The sequence below is a fragment of the Ambystoma mexicanum genome, chromosome 12 (genome assembly GCF_040938575.1).
Source record: "Ambystoma mexicanum isolate Mex_15411 chromosome 12, UKY_AmexF1_1, whole genome shotgun sequence".
NCBI lineage: Eukaryota > Metazoa > Chordata > Amphibia > Caudata > Ambystomatidae > Ambystoma > Ambystoma mexicanum.
The window spans coordinates 951,542,097-951,566,970 of record NC_090936.1 but is presented as its reverse complement, the minus strand read 5'-3'; the positions used below and the strand labels follow the sequence as shown (position 1 = coordinate 951,566,970).

Sequence of the window (24,874 nt, the reverse complement as noted above, 5' to 3'; positions counted from 1 at the left end):
CAACACATGCAAGTCTTTGCTGGGGTGTACATTCTCCATAGGAGGACCTGAGTCTTGCTAAGCGGGGCCTGTGGACAGATGACGCGGAGCAAGAGTGCTCCGCCGAGAGGTCAATCGCCTCCGAATCGGAGGCTTGTTCATCATTCAGCCCATTGTCACAGCGGGAGAGCTAGACTCTGCCTGCGACATTCCGTAGGCCACCCACCGCTTAACACTGCGCCCCTTCAAAGTTTTCGGCCACAGGAGCTTGCAAGCCGCACAAACCGCCTAGTCGTGATTAAGGGGCAGACACCGATTATATTTACGGTTTTTATCCTTCCAAAGGAATTTGGCCTTACAAGAAGGACAAAACCTAAATTGAGTCCTCTGCATAGCTGAGGAAATAGAAAGTGACTAAGAGATCCAGGGAACAAAGCGGGGAAAGGCATTCCCAGAAAGGGAAATGTCCACCCCGACTCCACTCGCCCTACTGTGTAGGCGTTATGCAGAATTGCATGCAGTACCCTCTGTGACCACTACACACAATTAGGAATACAGGTGTTAGCCAAACCAAACGTTGGTATAAGTCTGTACCACACAGTTTTTGGTAGCGAACTGAGCAGCCAGGCTTAAGAGTGAATGTGAGCAGTACAAGTGGTTACAAAGAGGACTTTCAATCACAGTGGTTCAAGTAAACACTTCAACTCAAGGTTTCTTGGTAAAACACTTATAATTTATTACACAATCATTTAGAAAACATTTCACTAGCAGAAGACAAATTTACCAATATACTTCCATACAAAACTAAGATTTTGAGACAGTCTGAGCTCCCCTGTAATAGGAGCCAAATGGCAGTTCAGTTACTTAGAAGTGAGCACAAAGGCCAAAGTAGGTAGAATAGATCACATATACTTGTTAGACAGTGCAAATAGTTTCAGTTCACCAGAGGAGTTTGAAGTCAATAGGCCAGGCCAAAGTCAATGGGCTAGTGTTCTGGATAGGAAAGAGCAGTTCTGGTATCAAACGGTAAAGTCTTTGCAGAAGTTTTCAGAAGTAGTTTAGACGAAAAAGAATCATGTCCGGTCACAAGCTGATTAGGTCTGTAAATTGGGAAAGTTTCACGAACGGTCACCACAAGAGTGGCATTCTCTCAATCGGGTTGGCACAGTACCTTAATATGAAGAACAAAATGCAGCTGAAGACGTTGGTTCCTGGCAGGTGCTGCAGATCTCACTGTACCTGAGCCTCAGTCGTGGGGACAAGAGTGAGGACATGGGGGACTCCTGCACTGCACGGGATCATCGAAAAAGCAAACATGGAGTCACTTTAGTAGCTGTAGTTTCAAGCACACAAGCTGGTATCCCTCTCCCTGGTTAATCCTAACCAGCCTTGAGAATGGTATCCAGGTGGCTTACAAGTTGATTGGTCCAACCAACACAAAAGGAAGAAGTCGTTCTTGAAGGGGCTTCTCTGTCGTGATGAACTTGGCAATTCGGACCTGCAGCAGGGCTTCACCAGGCAAACCAATGGTCCAGGAGTTGCAGCAGCCATCCTCTTCCAGCTCTCCTTCGGTTCTTTTGTTCCAGTGGTTGACTGCTTTCCAGTCCAAGAGACTTGCCTTTTAAACAGTTTTCTCTCTTTCATTCCAGCCTAGCTGTCACTCACCCAGCAGGGTGGCTGTCCTTGCCGGGCAGCCAGCCAGCCAGCCAGCCAATCACACCAGAGTGCATTTGGGTCTCCCTCCCTTCCTGCCCACACCAGACACTCAGACGCCAGAGGCGGTCTTCAGTCCTGAAGCCCGCCAAAGGCACAAACAAAAAGGACCAAACCTGGTTTGGCGTGCAGACACAAACACTAGAAGGACTTCCAAAAAGAAACCGTGATAAAAGAAGACCAGGACCAGTTTAAAAATGGGCTTAAGGCGCCATCTTGAAAAACATGGCTCCAGTGATTTTTGTCTACTGGTGTTCGCGGTCAGGAAAAATCATGGTAGTTCGTTGTAAAGTCACTGCCATAGCAGCCTTTTCAATAGGAAAGGGTAGCCTTTGACAGCTACATGAGTATTTAGACACAGGGGATACTATTCAACCCCTCCAGCACTTCATTGTAAGATGGTGTGTGCTGGGGCTAGGAATTTGGAAAGACTAGTAAAGTCAATTTCACTTTACATTCTCTGGGAAACAGTAGTTTGTCCCAGAGAAGGTATTTAAACCTTTGGGAAGTCAAAAAGACATCCCTGTGTCACTGCGCTGAGGGCGCTGTGTAACACACATGAAAAGATGATGCCTATGGAGTTATCTAAAACTCCATAATCAAACAACACAAGTGAAAAACACATCAAAATACATGAGTGGGAAAAAAGGTGCACACTCTTTCCAGGTAAAAAAAAAAGTCAAGTCCTAAAAATCCAGCAAGGTTGCTGGGATCTCTAAGGTGAAGGGAATTAACACATTAATGAGAATTCTCTCCAACAGTAGGCCGACCAAAAGGCACGGCCACGTGGTCAGCAGCGCCGACTGCAACACTGTCCAAAGATCCGTGGAACCATCTTCGGCAGAGACCTGGAAACAGCCATCATGCAAGGGACGGTAGGGAGAATTATATATAATACATTACTCAACGTAATTGTATTTCTGATGCTTTATCTGCATAGATTCACATTCTGTGCATAGATCGACATCCAGTGGAAGCAGCAGAGTATTACAGTTGTTTTTGAAACTCAAAAAAAGTGACGTTGACAGGGCGTGCCAGTAATACTATCCCTAGTATGATGTCCACTGTACCCATGATGCTTCATGCATGTAGGTCCCTCAGATTGTATTTTTCTGACATGGTGTAGTGCGAGTATAGTTGTATCCAAGCAGATCATATCAGACAAGCTCATAAGCATCCATGCGCCTTCTCTCTGAGAGGAGGGAGGGTGGGTTGCATGTGAATCTAAGCAGATACAAGCATCAGAAATACGATTACGTTGAGTAATGTATCCCTTCTGAGGCTTGTGGAATCTGCTTAGATCACATACTGTGCATAGATTAGCAAGCAGTGGAAGAAGGTGTGATGTGAGAAGGTTCATGAGCCAATAAATGTCTTTGCAACGCTTGTCCCACTTGTGTATCTGTCTTGGAATGGGCGTCAATGCAGTAGTGCTGAGTGAAAGTATGTACAGAGCTCCATGTAGCTGCCTTGCAAATACTAAGGGGACATCTGCAATGAAAGCCAGAGTGGGTCCAGTACCTCTTGTGGAGTGAGCCCTGGGCGTAAAAGGCAGCGTTTTATCTGATGGGGAATAGCACAATTGGATACATCTGACTAGCCACCTAGAGATGGCATTCTTAGAAATGCGGTCACCTTCACTGCCTGGTGCTATGGAGACAAACAATTGATCTGTTTTTCTTAGCAGTCTGGTCTTGTCTACGTAGTAGAGGACCGCTCTCCTCACATCTAGTGTGTGGAGTTTTACCTCAGCTGAGCTGTTGGGTTCCTGGAAGTAAGCCAGTAGCTCAATTGACTGGTTTACATGACGTTTGGAGATGAATTTAGGCGAGAACCTAGGGCAAGTTCATAAAACCAGCTTGTCTTTGTGTACAAGAAAGAAAGGATCCTGCACTGACAATGCTTGGATTTCAGTGACCCTTCTTATGGAAGTGATAGCCACTAAGAAGGCAGTTTTATATGTCAGGTGTTTGAGACTAGATTTGTGCATAGGCTCGAAAGGGGGTCCCATGAGCTTAGCGAGTACCACATTGAGGTCCCACCCTGGTGGCGGGTTAGAAATTTGAGGGTGGAGTCTCTCGACTCCTTCCATAAAAGCTTTGATGACTGGTACTTTCCACCATGAGACCTTATGAGGTCGTGTAGGCTGACAAAGCCACCAGGTCGACCTTTAAGGAGTTAAATACTAACCCTGCATCTAGCAAATGGAGCATAAGTTAGAATGTGGGATGCAGTACATTCTATAGGGTTAACTTGTTTAGTCTGTCAAATTACGAATCTTCTCCGTTTGTCAAAATAACAGTACCTAGTGTTTGGCGTTTGGTTTTCTTGATTCTTTCAAGATATCCATGCATCTCTTTGGCAGGTTGATATGTCCGAACTCTGACCTCAGGAGCCATGCTGCCAAGTTTATTGAGTTTGGCTGCGGGTGCACTGTTAGTCCCTCGTGCTGGGTGAGTAGGTTGTACTGGCATGGGAGTTTGATGAGATCGCACATCACCAGTTTGCACAGATGTGGATACCATGGTCGTCTTGCCCAGATAGGGGCAACTAGGATAAGCGTCATGAATTCCTTGTGCATCTTGTTCACCACCTTCCTCATGAGAGGGGTTGGTGGAAAAGCATAGGCAAATATCCCTGACCAGTTCATCCATAGGGCGTTCCCCTTGGAGCCTGGCTGGGGGAATCTGGACACGAAGTCTGGGCATTGACTGTTTGCTTGTGGCGAATAGGTCTATTGTGGGGAAACCCCACTGAGAGAAGAGGTGTTCTACGACATCTTCGTGTAGTCGCCATTCGTGTTCCTCTGGAAGGGGCTCTCTGCTCAGAGAGTGTGCTAGTGAGTGGAGTTCCCCAGAACATATTGGGGATGACAGGTAGATCTTCTGAGTGCCCATTTTCAAATTTGTTGGGAAAATTGAGAACGAGTGCCCCCGTTTGTCCATATAAAACATCACAGTTGTGATGTCTTTAAGGACCTGCACCAACTGGTTCGATAAGAGGGGTTCGAATGCCGAAGCGCTCTGAATACTGCTAGAAGTTTTAGCAGATTGATGTGGTTCTGAGCAACCTTGCGAGAACAGAGACCCTGAGCTGTGTGGGGAAGGTAGTGAGCTCCAACCCTGTTAAGGATTCTTGGGACGACGGCCTGAACCTCTGGGTCGTAGAAGGGTTTCCCTCTCGTTAGATTCTCCCTCATCCACCACTGAAACGACCACTAGATCGCCCCACTGACCACATGCCCGAGACCACTGTTTCGCCAACTACTCCTGCATGGGTGGGGAACCAGGTAAACGCAAGACGCCATCATGCCTAGCAAACGCATTGCTTTGCGCACCCTTATTTGGGGACCAGCTCGATAGAGGAATTTGCAGCAACAAATTTCGAATTCTTCTGACGGAAAGGCCAACCCCTCTTGAGTATTTAGGACAGCTCCTATGAACTGTTTCAAGGTGCTTGGCACCAGGCTTGACTTTCTCGTTGATGGAGAAGCCCAATTGAAAGAGGTTGATTGTTCTTTTGATGTTTTGCCTGAAAATTAGGGGTGACTCCCCTGTAATTAGCCAGTCGTTCAGGTAAGTGTACACTGGGATTGCATCCGTGCGCAGGTGCGCTGCCATCACCGCCAGTACCTTGGTGAATACCCTATGAGCCAAGGCTATACCGAAGGGCAGCACCTTGAATTGGTAGTGCTGGTTCGTCATCTTGAAGTCCAAGAATCTTCTGTGCGCTGGGAACATTGAAATATGAAAATAGGCATCATTCATATCCAGTGTTGCCATGTAATCCCCTTTTTATTAGGGGGGGGGGGGGGGGGGGAGATTACCTCTTGTAGCGTAGTCATGCAGAATTTTTGTGGCTTGACATACTTGTTTGCAGGGCGCAAATCTAATACTGGGCGCACCGAGATCTTTCTTTGGCACAAGGAAGTAGGTTGAATAAATACCCTAAATACCCCCGTTTACCCAGTTGGCCGGGATGACCTCTATGGCGTCCTTTAACAGCAGAGTGGCAATCTCCTCGAGGAGGATGCGCTGGTGTTCCCGAGAGTGTAATTTTTGCCGTGGAGGATGGTTGTGGGGGCGCTCGAGTAATTTGATGCAGTAGCCACAGGATACTGTAGACAGCACACATCTGTCCGAGGAGATTCCCTCCCATGCGTGGGTGAAGTTGGTAGTGTGCCCCCCTACTTTGGATGCATGGGAGGGGACCTGAAGCCCCGTCACTGTTTGGAAGGTGGTGTACCACATCTAGCAGGGCTGCCTCTTCCCGGTCCACGACCCCTGCGCTGCCCTCTCGGGTAATCCTGGGAAGACTGATGGTGGTTCCCCCACAATGAGGCTATAGCTAGACCCTCTGAATTTTGGCCCCGAAAATGGCGAAAATGACAGCTTCCCCTCTGTCCAGAGGGTTTGGTTAGTGAGTTAACCAAGGGATTTTAAAGTTTCATACTCCTCTTTTGCCGTTTTTAGGGCATCTTCAACAGCTTTGCCGAATAATAAGTTAGGCTCGACCGGCATGTCTACAAGTGTTGCCAGAGTTTCAGGCTTAAATCCCGATTGTCTCAGCCATGTATGCCTTTTAATGATCGTACCCTCAGCGATTATTCTACAGGCATCAGCAGCCTCGTCGAAGTTAGTCTTAAGGTGGCAGCCAGACACTGCCCTCCCCTCAGCTGCCACTTGTGCTAACTGGGTTTTTAAAGGTTCTGCTGCCAAGGAGAGTAAAGCAGAAACTTCCTCCCACTTGTGGCAATTATAGCTCACCAAGAGGGTGGCACTGTTGGCTATCCTAGCCTGATAAGCCATAGAGGAGGCAACTTTTCTACCTAGGCCATAAGTCCTTTTGCTTTCTTTATCCGGGGGAGCCACTGAGGATGCAAGTGGAGTGCCTGCTCTTTTTTTGCTCGTGGTGGTGAAAACTAGGGAGTCTGGTTTTAGTTGTCCACCAATATATAAAGGGAGCAGCACAAAATAACTTCGACACACGGATTTACTGCACGTGTGAGGTTAGGGGTTTGCAGAGAAGGCTGAATCCTATGCTGAATAGATTTTAGTAGCGGGATGGACTGAGTTACTGCCCTCTTGTCCCCCAGTATTTGCTCTGCAAAATCCTTGTCCTCCTGAACTTCCTGAGTATCGATTTGGAAGTGTTCAGCCGCCTTGGCCAACACCTCATTAGGGAGGGGTTTGTATCGACTGGAGAATCATTTATTGGAGTCCTTAGGAATTGGTGAGTCTAAGGTGTAAGTGTCAGCCTCATCTTCAGCCTCCTGTTCCTCATCCCCGTAATAAGGCCTGCATCCTGGTCCTCATCGAATTGAGGGTCAGGGTCTTCATGATAGGAAGCGAGGTCATAAGGCTCCACAACAAAGGGTTCTAAGACTAAGCCCTGAAAGGGGTCTCTGTGCGAGACCTGTTATGATGGGGGTTGAGGAGGCACAGGTGTGGCTTTGGAACCAGATGGAGCCGAGGTGGGGGTGCTCATAAAACTTTGAAAATAACATGGATACTTCCCATAAAAGTTGCCCATAAAGGTCATCCTTTTCATTACTCTATGTCCACAGAGCTCCATTCTTTGGAGCTTGGTATGATAACAGTGAGGGGTTAGGCCCATATCCACATCTGCTGGGTGTAACCTTGGTTTTAGGGGCAGGCCGAGGTTCTTTAGATCTTTTTGCAGCCTTGTCTTCCCCCCTGCTCATCTTTAGGAGTGTGGGGATCTTTAGAGGATTTGTGTTATGGCATTTACCCACTCCATGGTCAGAAGTGGTCTTTCAAGACGTTTTGGGGCCTTCCGCCTGGTCAGACGCAGCACGTCGACTTTCGGTGGTGGGATCAGACGCAGATTGTTGAATTTTGGATGTGGGATTACACACAGAGCATCTAGTCTCGGAAGTGGGTTGGGACACGCAGCACTTGTCCTCAGCCTGTCACCAGCCGTCTGCCTCTGCATGAACCCCTGCACCTTGGTATTAAGGTAACTTTACAGCCCTCGTGGCTATCGGACCATTGTCTGCTCTGCTTGAACACCTGTCGCTGAACTACTCCTCTTGCCCACGTGTACACGCCACCTACCGACTCAGTGCTATCCTACTTTCACTAGCCTGCTGTGTCACAGGTGCACGCTCGAACTATATTGGCTTCTTAACCATGCTCAGCGACCTGTACTCCCATCTCCCATTACTCTCGTCTTCACCTCCTCCCACAGCCACGTATTCACCTTGATGTGTTTTCATTACTGCTGCACTGTATGTTTTATCATTATTGCTGCACTGTACTATGCCACAATCATGTGCATGTGTTCTATGATACACTTGCTTCTTTTGTGAAACCCCTCATATTTGTGTCATTTGAACTGCTGCTCATTGGTTGTCTACACTTCGTGCCACCACATAGGTATTGACCCTACTCCATACTTGGTAACTTACCCTGCTGCCCTACTTGCATTACCTTATCAGGGTGGTCTAAATGGCTAATTAGCTAACTGTTACCCTGCCTACATGCCTCACTTGTATTAACATTTTGTCCACCACCGCTGCCCACTTGCAATCTGGCCTAGATGCTCAGATGCCATACCTGCACGGTAGAATCTGTGTTGCATAAACTGCCAATTGTGAATAGATATCTCACCCAGTTGCCTATTGCCACTGCCACACTCGTGCTGCTTGGCGGTGAGCTGGCCCAGGTGCCTCACCTACATTGACGTACTTTGTTTATTCTTGCTGCCTAATTGTGTTCTGGCCCAGGTGCCTTCCCTGCATTGACCTACTTTGTTTATTCTTGCTGCCCAATTGTGTTCTGGCCAGGTGCCTTACCTGCATTGACCTACTTTGTTTGTTCTTGCTGCCTAATTGTGTTCTGGCCCAGGTGCCTTCCCTGCATTGACCTACTTTGTTTATTCTTGCTGCCTAATTGTGTTTTTAGCCCAGGCGCCTAGTTGCCTCACAAGTACTGCCTTATTCGTGTTGACCAACTGGTACCCGGAAAAGGTGCCTCTACTAGCACTGCCATATCCCTGCCGCTTAACTGAGTAAGATGTTAATTCTAACTATTCTGTTTTGCACTATGGCTGCCATATTATATACTAATACTAGAATCCTAGCGTGCTTCACTGAGCTCCCTCTAGCACCCATACTAGTTCCTAGCCCGCTCAAACTGACAAATACAGCTATACACTATGCTACGCCCTCACAACCCGCATTCCATATTGCCCCAGGGCCAGCATCCTTTGCTTCCCGACATTGTGCCACGTCTAATAGAAACCTTAGACTCCGCGCCAGATTAACAAAACTACACAAACCACTAAGAAGATCCCTACCTCCCACCACCCTGAAGACTAACCTTCAGCATACTTTGAAACCTATTAATTCTAATTTATCACCTTCACATTCTATCGCCAATACTAATGCCCACCAAACCAATAATCCTAAACGGAAATCAAGCGATATCACAGCTAAACCTGTCCAGGTCAAAACTGTTACTGAGGCCCCCTCCCTTAAAGGAGCACTTCTCAACGCAAGATCGCTCATCACCCATGCCCTTGACATTGCTGATCTAATCACAGAAGGCAATCTTGATTTCCTTGTGATTACCGAGGCATGGCTACATAACGCAGCAGGACCATCGCTTATGCTAGCCATCCCAGATGGCTACACAATAGCCAGACAAGACAGATGGTGCACGAGGAGGCGGTATCGCTATCATCTCCAGAATGTGCCTATCCCTCAGACTAGCCCCTACCCAATTGTCACAATCCTGTGAAATTCTATCTGCTAAATTCCAGATAAATAATTCTCAATCACTCACCATCCATCTAATATACAGACCGCCGGGTCCTCTTGGCACTTTCGAGGAGGTCCTGCATAATATACTTTCTAATAACCTCAAACCAACCTCTCAATTACTCCTATTAGGGGATCTCAACATAGGCTTTAATGACCTGATGGACAAAAATGCTACATACATAGCTAACTCAATCAAGGCATTAGGTTTGTCTCAAAAAGTCAATAAACCCACCCATTTGAAGGGGAGAACATTGGATTGGATAGCGGATTATAACTGTGCAGTTACTATCTCATCCATCACTCCTCTTTCCTGACAGACCACTCACTGGTGTCCTTTCACTTATCTACGACCAGACCCACTCCCACTGCCCCTCTACTAGCGCCACCATGTCGTACAAGAAATAAAAAGAGTATTACAGCTGATAAAGTAATCCCTGCGATCCTTCCCACTCTAAATGCTTTACCAGAAAATCTAGATCCTAGCATCCTAGTCCATGAATTCAACAATATCATGCTCACTACATTGGACAAAATTGCCCCTCTTAAACTTAGATCTAGTAAACCCAAAGCCCACTTAAATAAATGGTTCACGCCACAACTTAGAGACCTACGCCTTTTGAAAAGAAAAAGCGAAACCAACTGGAGACTCTGCCCCTCCACCGATAAAGCCAAATTAACCTTGCTCTCTTCACACTATAAGAATGAAGTCTGCCTGGCTAAACAAAATTCTTATGACGAGCACATCGCCAAATCCAACTCTAGCATGAAGGAACTCTTCTGTATACTAAAAGAATTAGAGTCACCTATAGCCACACCCAATATCTGTACTAAGGATAAATCCTGGTGTACAGACATCCAACAGGCTTTAACAAACAAAATTAACATGCTCCAAAACAAAATCCAGCACAAAAAAGAAACGCTGAATCTACAGCATTCACCTAAAAACCCTCTGCCTAGCGACCCACCGAAGGCACGGGATAATATCTTCCATTTCACCAAAATGTCTACTCTGGAAGTAGAAAAAATCATCCTTTCATTGAAGCCCTCTAATTGTAATGGCGACATCTGCCCTGCGCAACTAATAAAAGATGCTGCCAGGGAACTATCTCCGTTCATTGCTAAATTGATTAATGCCTCCTTTACTGCAGGCTCCATCCCCGCCAACCTAAAATAGTCTTGGGTGCTCCCTCTCCTAAAAAAAAAAAAAGACATTAGATCCCCTCATCCCCACCAACTACCGCCCCATTACCACTGTACCATTTTTACTCAAAATATTGGACAAAGCTGCCTATAACCAAATTCAGAAACACTTAGAACGGCACAAACTCCTAGGAGACAGACAATCTGGTTTCCGTCCTCTATACGGAACAGAAACTGCCCTTATCGATTTAAAATCCCAAATTGATGAGCTGAGAGACAAAGGGAAGTCAGTACTTTTGCTCCTACTTGATCTCTCAGCTGCATTTGATCTTGTAGACCATAAGATCCTCTGTAGACACCTAGATTCTGCTGCTCACTTCTCCCCTGAGGCTATCAGATGGATTGAATCATTCCTGAGCGAGAGAACCATGAGAGTTTTCTCTCCTTCGGCAGCTGCAGACCCTACCCCTATCCTGTGCGGTGTTCCACAGGGTTCTTGCGTCTCCACAACTCTATACAACATCTTCACCAAACCCCTGTTCGATGATTTGGACCATCTGGGTATCATCTACACCAATTACGCAGATGATACACAGATTCTCCTCCTGCTTTCTGGGTATCATATCAAGGACACAGAGTTGGTGAACAGGGTATATTTTATCATCCAGGCATGGATGGCCACTCATGGCCTATGCCTGAACGATGATAAGACCGAGTTGATAATCATGGGAACACATGCCAACATCAAAAAACTGGAAATACCATCAAAGTCTCCAAGGAAGTAAAAACCCTTGGCTTCTACCTGGACTCCACCCTATCCTTTGATAAACAGGTAAAATCCCTGGCCTCCACCAAAGCCTACACCTGCAAGCTGATCAGAGCTGGCAAGCCATTCCTCTCTAATGACAGCTGCTTGGTCCTGGCCAGAGCCTTAATACTATCCAGAACTGACTAATGTAATGCCCTATACAGTGGGGCTAATAAAAATACCATCAAGCGGCTCCAAACATTACAAAATAATGCCTTGAGAGCAGCACTTGGCATAAACATAAGAACCCATATCTCCTCCATTAGACACCATCATAAATGGCTATCTACTGGTAACAAAATGCAGCTAAAGACGCTATCACTGACTCACAAAGCTCTAAATAACGCTGCTCCTAGCTACCTCACAGATAAACTTCATAGAAGAACCTCTCTCAGACCTACTAGAGCTGGCAATGCTAATTGCTTGGCCATCCCTAGATACAGACTCACCACTGTTGGTGGTAATAGCTTCCCAGTGAAGGCTGCTAAATCTTGGAACCTACTGCCACCAGATCTAAGAGTAGACCAACCTTCCCCACTTTTCCGAAAAAATGTCAAATACCTCATCTCCACCGACCCCATGTCTCCTACCTTTAGGTCTATTTCATACCTTGATCAATTGAGTCTCACTCGCCTTTATATTCTCATTTAAACTTTGTGCCTCTCTGTAACCTGTACATTGCATATTTTTGTAACCACATAAGTCTTCATTGGATATCGTGTATATTTTATAACTACGGATACTATGTAAGCCTTTATTGTAGCTCTTGTAACTATGTAAGCTTTGCATTTTCTTACTGCGCCCTGTTACTTACGGGTCTGGTGCGCAATAAAAGTGAACAAACAAATGACTGGGTCTCAACGGTAGTTTGATGGGCGACACATTTTCCGTCTGATTACGGCTGGGCCCTGTTGTGAGGCGACTGCGAGCGGGAATGCCCAAAGGACAGTGATTCGGTGAACCGCTCCCCAGCTGTCGACCGTCGTTGATCACTCGACACACATGGAGTCTCGGCTGGGGCTAATGTGTTTGGTGGTGGGTGTACGTGTTGCCCTTTTGCCGTTGGTGTGTTCCCCAAAACATGGCCACCGGCCTGCGCCTGGGTAGCCAAAGCTGCCCGGTCGCCCCTGCCGGCCGATTCAGCAGTGTTCCTGCCATCGCTGAAAGCGCCCTCTACGTCCATGGCGTCGAGCTGCCTATCGTAGTGGGCCCAGCGCTTCCTGGAGCGGTCCTTTAGGGTTGTAGGCTTGAAGAGCCTACAGGCCCGACAAGGTGCCTCCATATGGACTCGAGGGAGACACAGATTACAAGTTAAATGTTTATCTGCCCAAGGGAATTTTTTTTACATTTGGGGCAGAATTTAATGGAGTACTCTCCATATGGTCAAATTATGGCAGCAGGGTGAATAATATGTAGGAAAAGGGGAATATAATCTATATATGACCCCCCCCACTCTCCCTACTGACCAGGCCAAGACCCGGCGGGGCTTTCCAAGGCAAGGGTCCGTCGCGGCAGTCTCCAACGGAAGTCTCTCCGATCCTCACTGGCGTTGTTCTTTGGTGGACAAAGGAAGAAATCTAAAGTAATTGAAAGTAGATCAAGGCTTTACATCTAATGGAACTAGACACACGCGTCCAACTAGTATGGTGGAAAAAAAACAATCAGGGTCCTACACGCATGAGGTATCATGGGTACAGTGGACATCACATGGGATAGTATTACTGGCACGTCCTGTCAACATCCCTTTGAGTTTCGAAAACAACTGTAATACTCGCAGCTTCCACTAGATGTCGGCCTATGCACAGCATGTGATCTAAGCAGATGACACAAGCCATATATATAGCCTATGTGATCAATACCACGAAACGCATAGTTTTTGTTCAGGTTCTCCCGTTTTTCCGGCTGCACATCCACTAATACAGACATTTTGTGCTGCCTCCACCCTAAAGGGTGTTTTTTCCTCTTACTGCTGAAGGGACATTTGTAACCCACAGTGACCAGTATGCTGGATGGAAAAACAATCTGAGGGACCTCGACACGTGAGGGATTTTGGGTACACTACACGCCACGGATCGTGTTACAGGCATGCCCATGTCGACGCCCCCTTTCGATTCCCGAAAGACAAGATGCAATACTCTTCAGTGACCACTGGATGTCAGACTATATGCACAGCCTGTGATTCTAAGCAGATTAACAAGCATCAGAAGTGTGTGTTACTATTATATTGCCCCTTCGGAAGAAGGCTTACTCAAACAAATAATTGTTTAATCTACAAACCTTGTGTGCAAGAGTTTATTTGAATACTTGTCACTGAATCTCTGTGCAACTACCCCACAGCTCACACTGACCCCTCTTGAGATAAGCCTGGCTGCTCAACACCCTTCCAAACTGTGTAGTACAGACTTATACCAAAGGTTGGGTTCCTATTGCCAGGAGGTTAGGGTTGTTTTAGTGCACCAACGGGTACTGCATACAATCTTGCCTATCATTGGCCATCAGAAAAACTGTCGTAACACAGTTTGTCAACTTGAGTAAAATTACTATTAGTACCCCTGTACAAACATGCCGGGATACCAATAGCAGAAGAACCCCTGGAGTGGCAATGGGGGAGGGAGAAGGGCATTGCTGGTCACGTAATGCACCCAGGGCAACGTTAAAGCCCTCACTTCGTTATGGTTTATATCGCCCCAGGGTCATTACCCTACTGATAATGCCTCCCCCCCCCAAACACACCCCTCCGTGTTCTATTACTTTATTAACCAACTGGCTGAATCTATCCAAAGTTCAGTCCATGACAGGATTGCTGTAGGAGATGAAGAAAAAACGAATCTAATGCATGCCAATGTCCAAAACTCCAATTGGTATAAACATGCAATTAAGTCTCCTTTCAATTTTGTAAACACCATCACCTGCAACTACATGCATCCAAAGCTGCAGCAATGGTCACAGGATTAAGTTCCCTTTAGGTTTAATGGGGGCACTAATAATCTCGACTGCCTGTGGGAAATGGCATACTACATGGAGTGCAATCAAAGTACTAGGATTCATAAAACAGGAGCCAGCTGCACATTTGCAATTCATTTGGTGGCAGGGTTAGTCTTACATGCAGAAATACAAGGCAAAGGCAAAATCTGCTGCCCTATTTGGAGGGAAACTACAACCTCAACCATTCTAGAGCTGAAAGAATTGCGTTTTACTTCAACTCCACCACCTAGATCAATCTGGAACTGGGTTGGTGCCCATTATATTTTGTCGCTTAAACCAACTGAAGTCTCTTGATGTGCAATAAGCTGGCTATAAAGTAAATCCCCAAATGAAATGTAATTATAAAAGAAAGGTGTATTTTTATTTCTGTGAAACTTTGTAAAGTTTAGATCTTTTGTAATTGAACCATGAACACATTTTTAAAAAAAAGTAAATCCCCACAAGTGCTGGACAAAGGAATCGATACCCTAGATCAAGCGGATCATAAGGTCTCCACACCTGTGTAATGGAATTACGCGTAAACGTGTGGTGGTAAAATCTGATAAAGTAGCCAGTCTTTATTAGGGAACCTTACAGATACACCTGTGGCTTAATATCTCAAAGTCATTAAACTGGTTTTGGAGTGGAGCCCGATCTTAAAATTGATCAGATTCCTATATGAGAAAGTTATTTAAATTATCCGCCGACTATAATCCACTACCTTCTTTAACTACAAAATGGAACCCAGGATATAACAAATTGCCCTTTTTGCAGTAATGTTCCTGAAATTAACTCTTTTTAGTCCGCTTTGCCCATTATACAAACATCTGCCGAGCAATATATTGCTACATCTCAGGAGTGAATTAGATGAACTGCATTACCTCGACATTATTTGCAATCTGTAAACTCGCTGGATTTTGGTTTAAATGTATGGAATCATTTAGAGCACATGGTTTTAACATACATATTTGAAGACTACTACAGTTTAGTCTGTATTTTTACATATTTGGTATGACTTCATGAGGTGTCTTGTTTATTTTGGGTTTTAAAGTTATGGAATTGTGCTGCATTTACTTTTGTGTAATCTGTTAGAATTGATTAACCTACTTACCACCTAGGCCTGCTAACCACCATCTGACGTAGATGCATTAGCGAGTATTGCAGAGCTGAATCTGTGGCAATGGATCAGTGAATTTCTGCAAACCACCAGGACTTACTGGGTAGCCCTATATACAATACAAACGGCCTCCATCAAAAAATAGACTGAGTCAGCACTGGATGACAAAATGGGGGGGGGGGGTCAAAGTGACCCTCACCGTACGCTCAGCTGCAGACCAGTGAACTAAAATGTTTGCTAGTTCACTTATATTGAGTGTAGAGGGGCCGTGGAGAGACTGATCTGGAGGCCTGGATGGTAGGAGGGTGGCGTCAGAGAAATGTGACAAAATGACATTCAAGTTAGTAAATCTAAGTGAGCCAAGACAACTCGGGGCAGTGAATAGATATTTGCTTGGGGCAGGGGGGTGGACAAAAGGAGCAACAAACTACAATTTACATAACACTTCCGTTATTCCTTGTGCTAAACCAACTCAAGCACTGTGTTCTTTGGTTGAGTGGGCATTTATGGAGATACCCAATCCAGTTATGCTGAATGGATTAAAAACAAAAAGGACATATACACCTTCCACCAATGCCACTACCTAGCAGGTTTGTGGACGGGAAGCTAAAGTGATTGTGCAAGAGTTGGTGACTGTTCAACAAATACAGGTCTTGCATTTTTTTTTAAAGGTGGTTGGAGCCACAGAAGAGCATCCAAACTGGGAGCAGGCCAGGTTATATTTTAATGCTGAAATAGAATTAAAGTAACTTGAAACTATCAAGGTGGATCTTCCAGACACGTGTTTAATAGTTGTCACTCAAAATCACTGCATTCATCAAAACAAGCCTTTCAGTGAGCTCTGCATATAAATCTGGCCAGGGGTAGAGATTGGAAAAAAGACACATTAAGTATCACAGATGTTGCCCATTTGTACAACTTCAGCTTTCACTACAGACTCAAAAATCATGGGACCTATAAACCAGTAAAATGTTGCATATAATCTTAAAATACAACCAAAGTACAGAAAAGTGGACTAAACCTCCCAGAAAAGTGACTTTCCAGGATGCTAGAAGCCCAAATAGCCACAGTTTTAAAGTTGGAGATCCAATATGGAAAAGGCTTAAACCAACAGAAACATATTGCACATCTATGCAGTTCAATATGCGATTCAATGTACAAGAAAGAATGTGCACTGCTGTACAATTATGAAAATCTAAAAATATGATAATTATGTCATACCAGTAAATGCTTTATGCAATTTTATTCACACAATGCTAATAAATAGGAGACAGGTGTATGTTAGATAGCATGATTATGAAGCGCCTAAGAGTTCTGCTTAGTCAATACTAAGAACTTGATATAATAAAACAGTTACAGATTTACTAAAAAAAGTCTACATAAAATATTGCTGTTTTCGGCTGGCAACATACACTTGAATGATTGCAAAAGGTAGCATTCACCATTTTATTAAGCCACCTCCTTTTCCAGTCCTGATGCTTCACATAAAGTCAGTTGTGAATTTAAGAACTTGTCTGTTTTTAGGCAGACAACAGCACAGCTTCACATTATAGTTTTGCCCGCAACAATGGATGGTTGTGAAAAAAATAAGATTTCCATAATTAGCATTAAGATGTCCACCTTTAAAAAAAAGACTAAAAAAGGATTCCAAGATATCCATTTAAAAAGATTCTTTGTATGGCACAAAGACTACAATCCCAGTTCCGAATTTCAGTTGAGTCCATTTGCACCATCTTCATGTTCAAACGAACTCCGTTATGAATGCATATTTAAACTCAGTTCAGTTGATGATTGGGAAGTTCTTTTCCAATATTTATACAAAAATAGAAGACTTATTCTGTGCAATCTAATGAAGGTATTTGGCGAAGGGATTTCCCTCGTTTGTTTCCATAGCTTGATAGACCAAGAACAGGAAGACTGCTACAAGGACAAAAAGAAGAATTTTTATCCAAACAGGAAGGGAGCGTCCTTTCTTGGTTGTTGGAGCCTTAGCATCTGCTACAGTAGAATATTTTGGAGCATAATTTGAAGAAAAACTTTCCTCCATTTTATATTCCGAAAGTTGAACAGGTCGGCCAGCGGCTCCTTTTATAGGTCTGCGGCAGCTCACACTGAAAAGAATATTTTTATAAACATCAATTAGTGAACCCAATGACTTCCATGACGCACAAGCAAGATCGTAGCAGTTTACTGTAATCCTTGCATTGCTCTAAAGTAGAAGTACTTTGAAAATATTTCAGACTAGCTGTGTCACAGTATCACATTTGGCATTGTTAACTTGGATTTACAGGAAAAGTTTCCACTTGGCCACTTAGAACACTGGTTTCAGAATGAAATAATTTAGAATAGTTTGAGATTCCACAAACTTTGACATCCTGTGAACAATCCTGCCACTTAGTTAGTGGTTAGGTATGGAAAGGTAAGTATTTCTTTGAAGAAGAAAAATAAAGATAATCAGATTAGGAAATGCATTGCTCAAATCAACCTTAAAAGCACCTAGGAGCCCAAAATAACCCACAACTTCGTGCAACCGATTTTCATTTCCGATATCACTGCATTAAAAGAAAAATAGTCAAATGCACAGACTTTGATCTTCCCATGACAAGGAAAAATTCAATTTTGTACTCAATGCACACAGAGCTAAACATCCACTATTTTAGATTAGTCTCATTTTATCCCAATATAGCTTTTCCCGCAGAAAATTTGCTAGGACTACAGAATTGGGCAAAAGTCCATTTCAATGTCAACTTTACATAACCTACTCTTATATTATGCCATGTACAGTGTGAGGGAGTTTTCTAGAGTCCACCCAAAGGACTTAATATGATTCTCTACTTGGCAATACAGAGCGCAAACTTCTAGTACAAGTCTGTACCACTCAAGGTAAGTAGCAATAGCAGAGCAGACAGGCTGATCTTAGTAGGGATAGATGGCTGTAGGAAGGTAAACGGAAAATAACTTGTAGCATGTAAAAAGAATGCTTGTATCTGCTTAGATTCACATGCTGTGCATAGGCCGACATCTAGTGGAAGCTGCAGAGTATTAGTTTGTTTTTCGAAACTCGAAAAGGGGCGTTGAACTAGGGTGTGCCAGTAATACTATCCCTAGTGTAACGTCCACTGTACCCATGATCCCTCACGCGTGTAGGACCCTCAGATTGTATTTTTTTTCTGACATGAGGTAGCATGAGGAGTAGCGCGAGTACAGAGTATCCAAGCAGATAAGACTACAAGCATCTATGTACTTTCTCTAGAAGGGAGGAAGGGCGGGCGCATGTGAATCCAAGCAGATACAAGCATCAGAAATACGATTACGGTGAGTAATGTATCCCTTATGAGGCTTGTGGAATCTGCTTGATCACATGATGTGCATAGATTAGCGAGCAGTGTTAGGAGATGGGATGTGTGTAGGGCCTTGAGCGAACAAATGTCTTAGAACCACTTGTCCCACTTGAGTATCGGTCTTGGAATGAGTGTCAATGCAGTAGTGCTGAGTAAATGTGTGAATAGAGCTCCATGTAGCTGCATTGCAAATGGTGTCAAGGGGTATACATTTGCAATGAAAGCCAGAGTGGCCCCAGTCCCTCTTGTAGAGTGGGCCCTTGGCGTAAAGGATACATCCGACTATCCCTTTAGAGATGGCACCTTTAGAGACGCAATCTCCTTCTCTGCCTAGAGCTATGGAGACAAACAATTGATCCGTTTTTCTTAGCAGTCTGGTCTCGTCTACGTAGTAGAGGACCGCTCTCCTCACATCTAGTGTGGAGTTTCACCTCAGCAGAGCTTTTGGGTTCTTGGAAGAAGGCTAGTAGCTCAATGGACTGGTTAACATGGAATTTCGAAATGAACTTAGGTGAAAACCTAGGGTGAGTGCTTAAAACCAGTTTATCCTTATGAACAGTAAAGAAAGGATCCTACACTAACAGAGCTTGAATTTCACTGACCCTTCTTATGGATATAATGGCTATTAAGAAGGCAGTCAGGTGTTTTGAGACTAGCTTTATGCGTGGGTTCAGAGGGAGGTCCCATGAGTTTAGCAAGCACCACATTAAGGTCCCAACCTGGTGGTGGTTTAGAAATTGGAGGGTGGAGTCTCTTTACCCCTTTCATAAATGCCTTAACAACTGGCACTTCCCACCAGGACACCTTATAGGAGGTGGTGTAGGCTGACAGCGCCGCCAGGTGTACCTTGAGTGAATTAAATACTAACCCTGCATCCAGTAGGTGAAGCATATAGGTGACAATATTGGAAGGAGTACAATCAATTGGGTTGATTAGTTTATTCTGGTACCAAATAACAAATATTTTCCACTTATCACAGTAACAGTGCCTTGTGTTAGGTTTTCTTGACTCAAGATATCCATACTTCTCTGGGGTAAATTGAGATGGCTGAACTCTGACTTCAGGAGCCATGCTGGCAAGTTCATAGAGTTGGGTTGAGGATGCACTGTTTGTCCTTTGAGCTGGGAGAGTAGGTTGTACCAGCACGGGAGTCTGATGGGGTCGCACACCGCCAGTTTGCGTTGGTGTGCAAACCATGGTTGTCTCACCCACATACGAGCAACTAGGATGAGCATCATCGATTCCCTGTGTATCTTTTTGACCACCTTCCTCATCAGAGGGGTTGGTGGAAAAGCATAGGCAAACATCCCTGACTGATTCATCCATAGAGCACTCCCCTTGGAGCCTGGCTGGGGGAACCTGGATGCGAAGCCTGGGCATTGTCTGTTTTCGCCTGTGGCAAAAAGGTCTATATTGGGGAAACCCCACAGAGAAGAGATCTTCTATGACTTTGTGTAGTCGCCATTCGTGTTCCTCTGGGAGGGGATCTCTGCGCAGAGCGTCCGCTAGTGAATTGAGATCCCCTGGAACATGTTGGGATGACAGGTAAATCTTCCGTTTGAGTGCCCATTTCCAAATTTTCTGGGTAAGCTGACAGATTTGGCAAACGAGTGCCCCCTTGTTAAGTAAAACATCGCTGTCGTGCTGTCTGTTAGGATTTGCACTGACAGATTTGATGAGGGGTTTGAATGCCCGAAGCCTGCCAGAAGTTCTAGCAGATTGATATGGTTCACAGCCACTGTGCGAGACCAGAGACCCTGAGCTGTGTGGTGAAGGTAGTGAGCTCCCCACCTTGCCAGGGAGGCATCTATTGCGACACGTCTTGTATCTCTGGATCGTAAAAGGGTTCCTCTTTGTAAAATTCTCTTGTCCACCAACGAAGACTTTGTACTAGTGTTGGCAAAACGACCACTAGATCGTCCCACTGACCACTTGCTACAGACCACTTGTTACGCCAACCATTCCTGCATGGGTCGCAGGAGCGCGTGGGGAACCAGGTAAATGCAAGATGCCATCATGCCTAGCAAACATCGCTTTGTGTACCCTTATTTGGCAACCAGCCTGATCGAGAAATTTGCAACAACAGATTTCAAATTCTTTCCTCTTATGGAAAGGCCAACCCATCTTGGGTGTTTAGGACAGCTCCCAGGAACTGTTTTGAGGTGCTTGGCACCAGGCTGGATTTTTTCTCGTCGATTCAGAAGCCCAATTGGAAGAGTTAGTTGATTGTTCTTTGAATGTTCAATCTGCAAATTACGGGAGTTTCCCCTGTGATGAGCCAGTCATCTAGGTAAGGGTACACCAGGATTGCCTCCCTGCATAGGTGCACCACCACGTCAGTACCTTGGTGAATACCCTTGGAGCCGAGGCCATTCCGAAGGGCAGCACCTTGAACTGGTAGTGCTGGTCGTCTATCTTGAAATGCAAGAATATTCTGTGCGCTGGGAACATGGAAATATAAAAATAGGCATCTTGCATATCCAATGTTGCCATGTAATCCTTTAACAGATGGATTACCTCTTGGAGTGTAGTCATGCAGAATTTTTGTGGCTTGACATACTTGTTTGTAAGGCGAAAGTCTAATACTGGGCGCTTCGTTCGATCTTTTTTGGCACAAGGAGGTAGGTTGAATAAATACCCTTGTTTACCTGGTTGCCCAGGACGAGTTTTATTGCGTCCTTTGCAAAAAAAATGGCGATCTCCAAGGAGTGTACTTTCTGTCTTGGAGGATGGTTGCGGGGGCGTTCTAGTAGCTCTATACAGTATCCTGCGGACACTGGATAGCACCCATCTGTCCAAAGTGATCCCTTCCCATGCGTGGGTGAAGGTGGAAATGCACCTCCCTACTGGGGATGCATGGGAAGGGACCCGGAGCGGAACATCACTGTTTATTGGGTGGCGTACCACCTCTACTGGGGCTGCCTCTACCCCTAGTGCAGCCCCTGCGCTGACCTCGGGTGAAACCCCGAGTAGCCTGGGATTGATTGCTGTCCCATGCGGTTCCTTGATTTTGATAGTAGTTGGAACCCCTCTGGGAGCTTTGGCTGCGAAAGGGACAAAATTATCATTCCCCCTTTGACCCGAGGGCTTATTTGTCAGTTGGCCGAGGGATCTTAAGGTCTTATATTCATCCTTAGCAGTCTTTAGTGCCTCCTACATTGCTTTCCCAAATAGGACATTCGGCTCTACCAGCATGTCTATGAGGGTGGCTTGGGTCAAGGGCTTGAACCCGGATTGCCTTAGCCAAGCATGGCGTTTTATTACTGTGACTTCTGTCTGGATGCATCCTTAAGGCAAACTTCGATGCAGCAGATAATGCAGGGAGATTAATAGCAGATCTTCCGTCTGATGCAATTTGGGCTAATTGGCCCTTTAGCGGTTCAGGTGCAGAGGCTATTAGAGCAGCTACTTGTTCCTATTGGTGGCAATTGTAGCTTGTTAGAGTGGTGGTGGTGGTGTTGGCAATACATGCCCAATATGCTGACGTGGATGCCACCTTCCTCTCCAGAGCATATATTTTCTGGCTCTCTTTGTCAGGGGGTGCTTCTGTAGAAGCTAGTGGTGTACCCGCCCTATTTCTGGTGGTTGTTACTACCAATGAGTCAGGTTTTAACTGACCCCTTATGTATAAGGGATCGGAGGGAGAGGCCCGAAATAATTTTTCTACTCATGCATTAACTGCCCCAGTAAGATTAGGGGTTACCAGAGAAGGATCAATTCTGCGCTGGATTGATTTTAATATGGGGATAGCTTGTAGAAGTTCACAAAAAAGGACATCCTCCTCATTACCCTATCAATGTCCTCTGAGTTCCATTGCTTGGAACTGGGGATAACCCTCTCTTGATGTGGTTCCTCATCCATGCCCTTATCCTGAGGAGTGGGAGGAACAATCTTTTCCTTGGTGACAGGGTTAGGGACCTTGGATTTTTCTTTGTTATGCCTTCTGAACCTGATGTTCTGAGTTTTTTTTAATGTTATTTTTGTCCCCTCCCATGACTAGAGGAAGGTTTTCCTGAACCTTTAGGTTTTTCTGAATGTTTCGACGCCTGGCGTCGAGATTCGGGAGTCTTGGAAGAGGGGCGTTTAATCTCAGAAGCAGACGTCGAACGTGCTACTTGGGGGAAGAGGTCAGATTCGACTTCCGACGACCGGGCCTCAATGACTTTTGGTAATGTGGCATCTTTTGCAACCGTGGAGAGTTGTGTGTCGTGAGGCAAACGTGACCTGGAACGCCCAGAGGACACTGAATCAGCGGACTGCTCTCTCAATGCCTTCTTTGGCAGATCGCTCGACATGCGTGTCGAATCTCGGCTGGGGCTAATGTGTTTGGTGGAAGAGGTGTGTTGCGCTCTTGCCGCTGGGTATTGTCCCCATAACTGAACCACCAGTCAGTCCTCCGAGGTCGGGGGCTTGCGCCTGGGTGCCTGAAGTCACCCGTGCCCTTGCCGTCCGATAAGGTGACCCACAGTGTCCATGGCCTCTAGCTGCCTGGCTTAGTAGGCCGAACGCTTCGTCGAGCGGTCCTTAGAGCGTACAAGCTCTACATTTAGTCTCGAGATGGTCTTGTGGGAGACAAGTTACACGTATTGTGTTTGTCTACCCAGGGAAACATACGGTTACACTTTGGGCAGAATTTTAAGTGAGTACTCTCCATATGTTACTAATTGGCAGTGGGCGGGTATATGTAGGAAACTAGTGTGTGTGTGTGTGTGACCACCCCTCACTCTCCCTACTTGCACAGGGCCGAGGCCAGAGGCCTTCTGAGGCCCGGCCGAGGCCAGAGGCCTTCCGAGGCCCAAAGTCCGTTGTGTAGTCTCGACGGCTGATTTCCTCAGTCTCGATTCACCGACGTTTATCTTAGGCGTAGGGTTGGAGAAAACGGGGACATTTTGTAATATTGATAAATGGCTAAAGCCAAGGGAACTCCACGATATGCTTCCGATAAGTATGGCGGAAATAAATCCGAGGGTCCTACACACGTGAGGGATCATGGGTACAGTGGCCGTCACACTAGGGATAGTATTACTGGCACGACCTAGTTCGACGCCCCTTTTAGAGTTTCGAAAAACAAACGAATACTCTGCAACTTCCACTAGATGTTGGCCTATGCATAGCATGTGATCCAAGCTGATTCCATAAGCCTCAGAGATAGATAGATATATATATATATATACATATATATATACATACATATACACACACACACTACATTACTCACGGTAATCGTATTTCTGGTGCTTGTATCTACTTAGATTCACATGCTTTGCATAGGTCGACATCTAGTGGAAGCTGCAGAGCATTACAGTTGTTTTTTTAAACTCAGAAATGGGTGTAGAAATGGGGCGCGCCAGTAATACTATCCCTACTGTGACGTCCCCTGTACCCATAATCCCTCACGTGTGTGTTCCTCAGATTGTATTTTTTTCACATGAGGTAGCATGAGGAGTAGTGCGAGTACAGAGTTCCTAAACAGATACATACATGGAAAGCTCAAGTAAACATCTAAGCATCTTCTCTCAGGGGAGGAAGGGTGGGTGCATGTGAATATAAGCAGATACAAGCACCAGAAATATGATTACGGTGAGTAATGTATTCCTTCTGATGCTTGTGTAATCTGCTTAGATAACATGCTATGCATAGATTAGCAAGCAGTGTTATGAGAAGTTGGTGGGTTGTGCGGAGTAGAAGCAAATAGATTTTTTAGAACCGCTTGTCCCACCTGTGTATCTGTCTTGGAATGTGTGTCAATGCAGTAGTGCTGAGTGAAGGTGTGAACTGAGCTCCAAGTAGCTGCTTTGCAAATGTTGTCTAATGGTACTTTGCAAGAAAGGCTAACGTAGCCCCAGTGCCCCTTGTGGAGTGGGCTCTAGGTGTAAAAGGCAGTGTCATAGCATAACTATACATTTGACTATCCATATGGAGATTGCTCTCACGTACTCTCCTTGTCTGCCTGTAGCCATGGAGGCAGTTGATCCGTCTGCCTAAGCGGTTTGGTTTTATCTACATAGTAGAACCGCTCTCCTTAC

At 45.3% G+C, this 24,874-nt stretch overlaps 1 protein-coding gene across 3 annotated transcripts in view; it reads right to left on the bottom strand.

The window, feature by feature from the left end:
* Positions 1–16,272: 16,272 nt before the first annotated feature.
* TMPO (thymopoietin) overlaps positions 16,273–24,874 on the bottom strand; it is a 180,784-nt gene continuing 172,182 nt past the window's right edge. For all 3 annotated transcript variants that reach the window (XM_069629428.1, XM_069629426.1, XM_069629427.1), the window contains one exon: positions 16,273–17,618. In XM_069629428.1, coding sequence (XP_069485529.1) covers positions 17,354–17,618 — 265 coding nt within the window. In that variant the 3' untranslated portion in view covers positions 16,273–17,353. The remainder of the gene's footprint in view (positions 17,619–24,874) is intronic.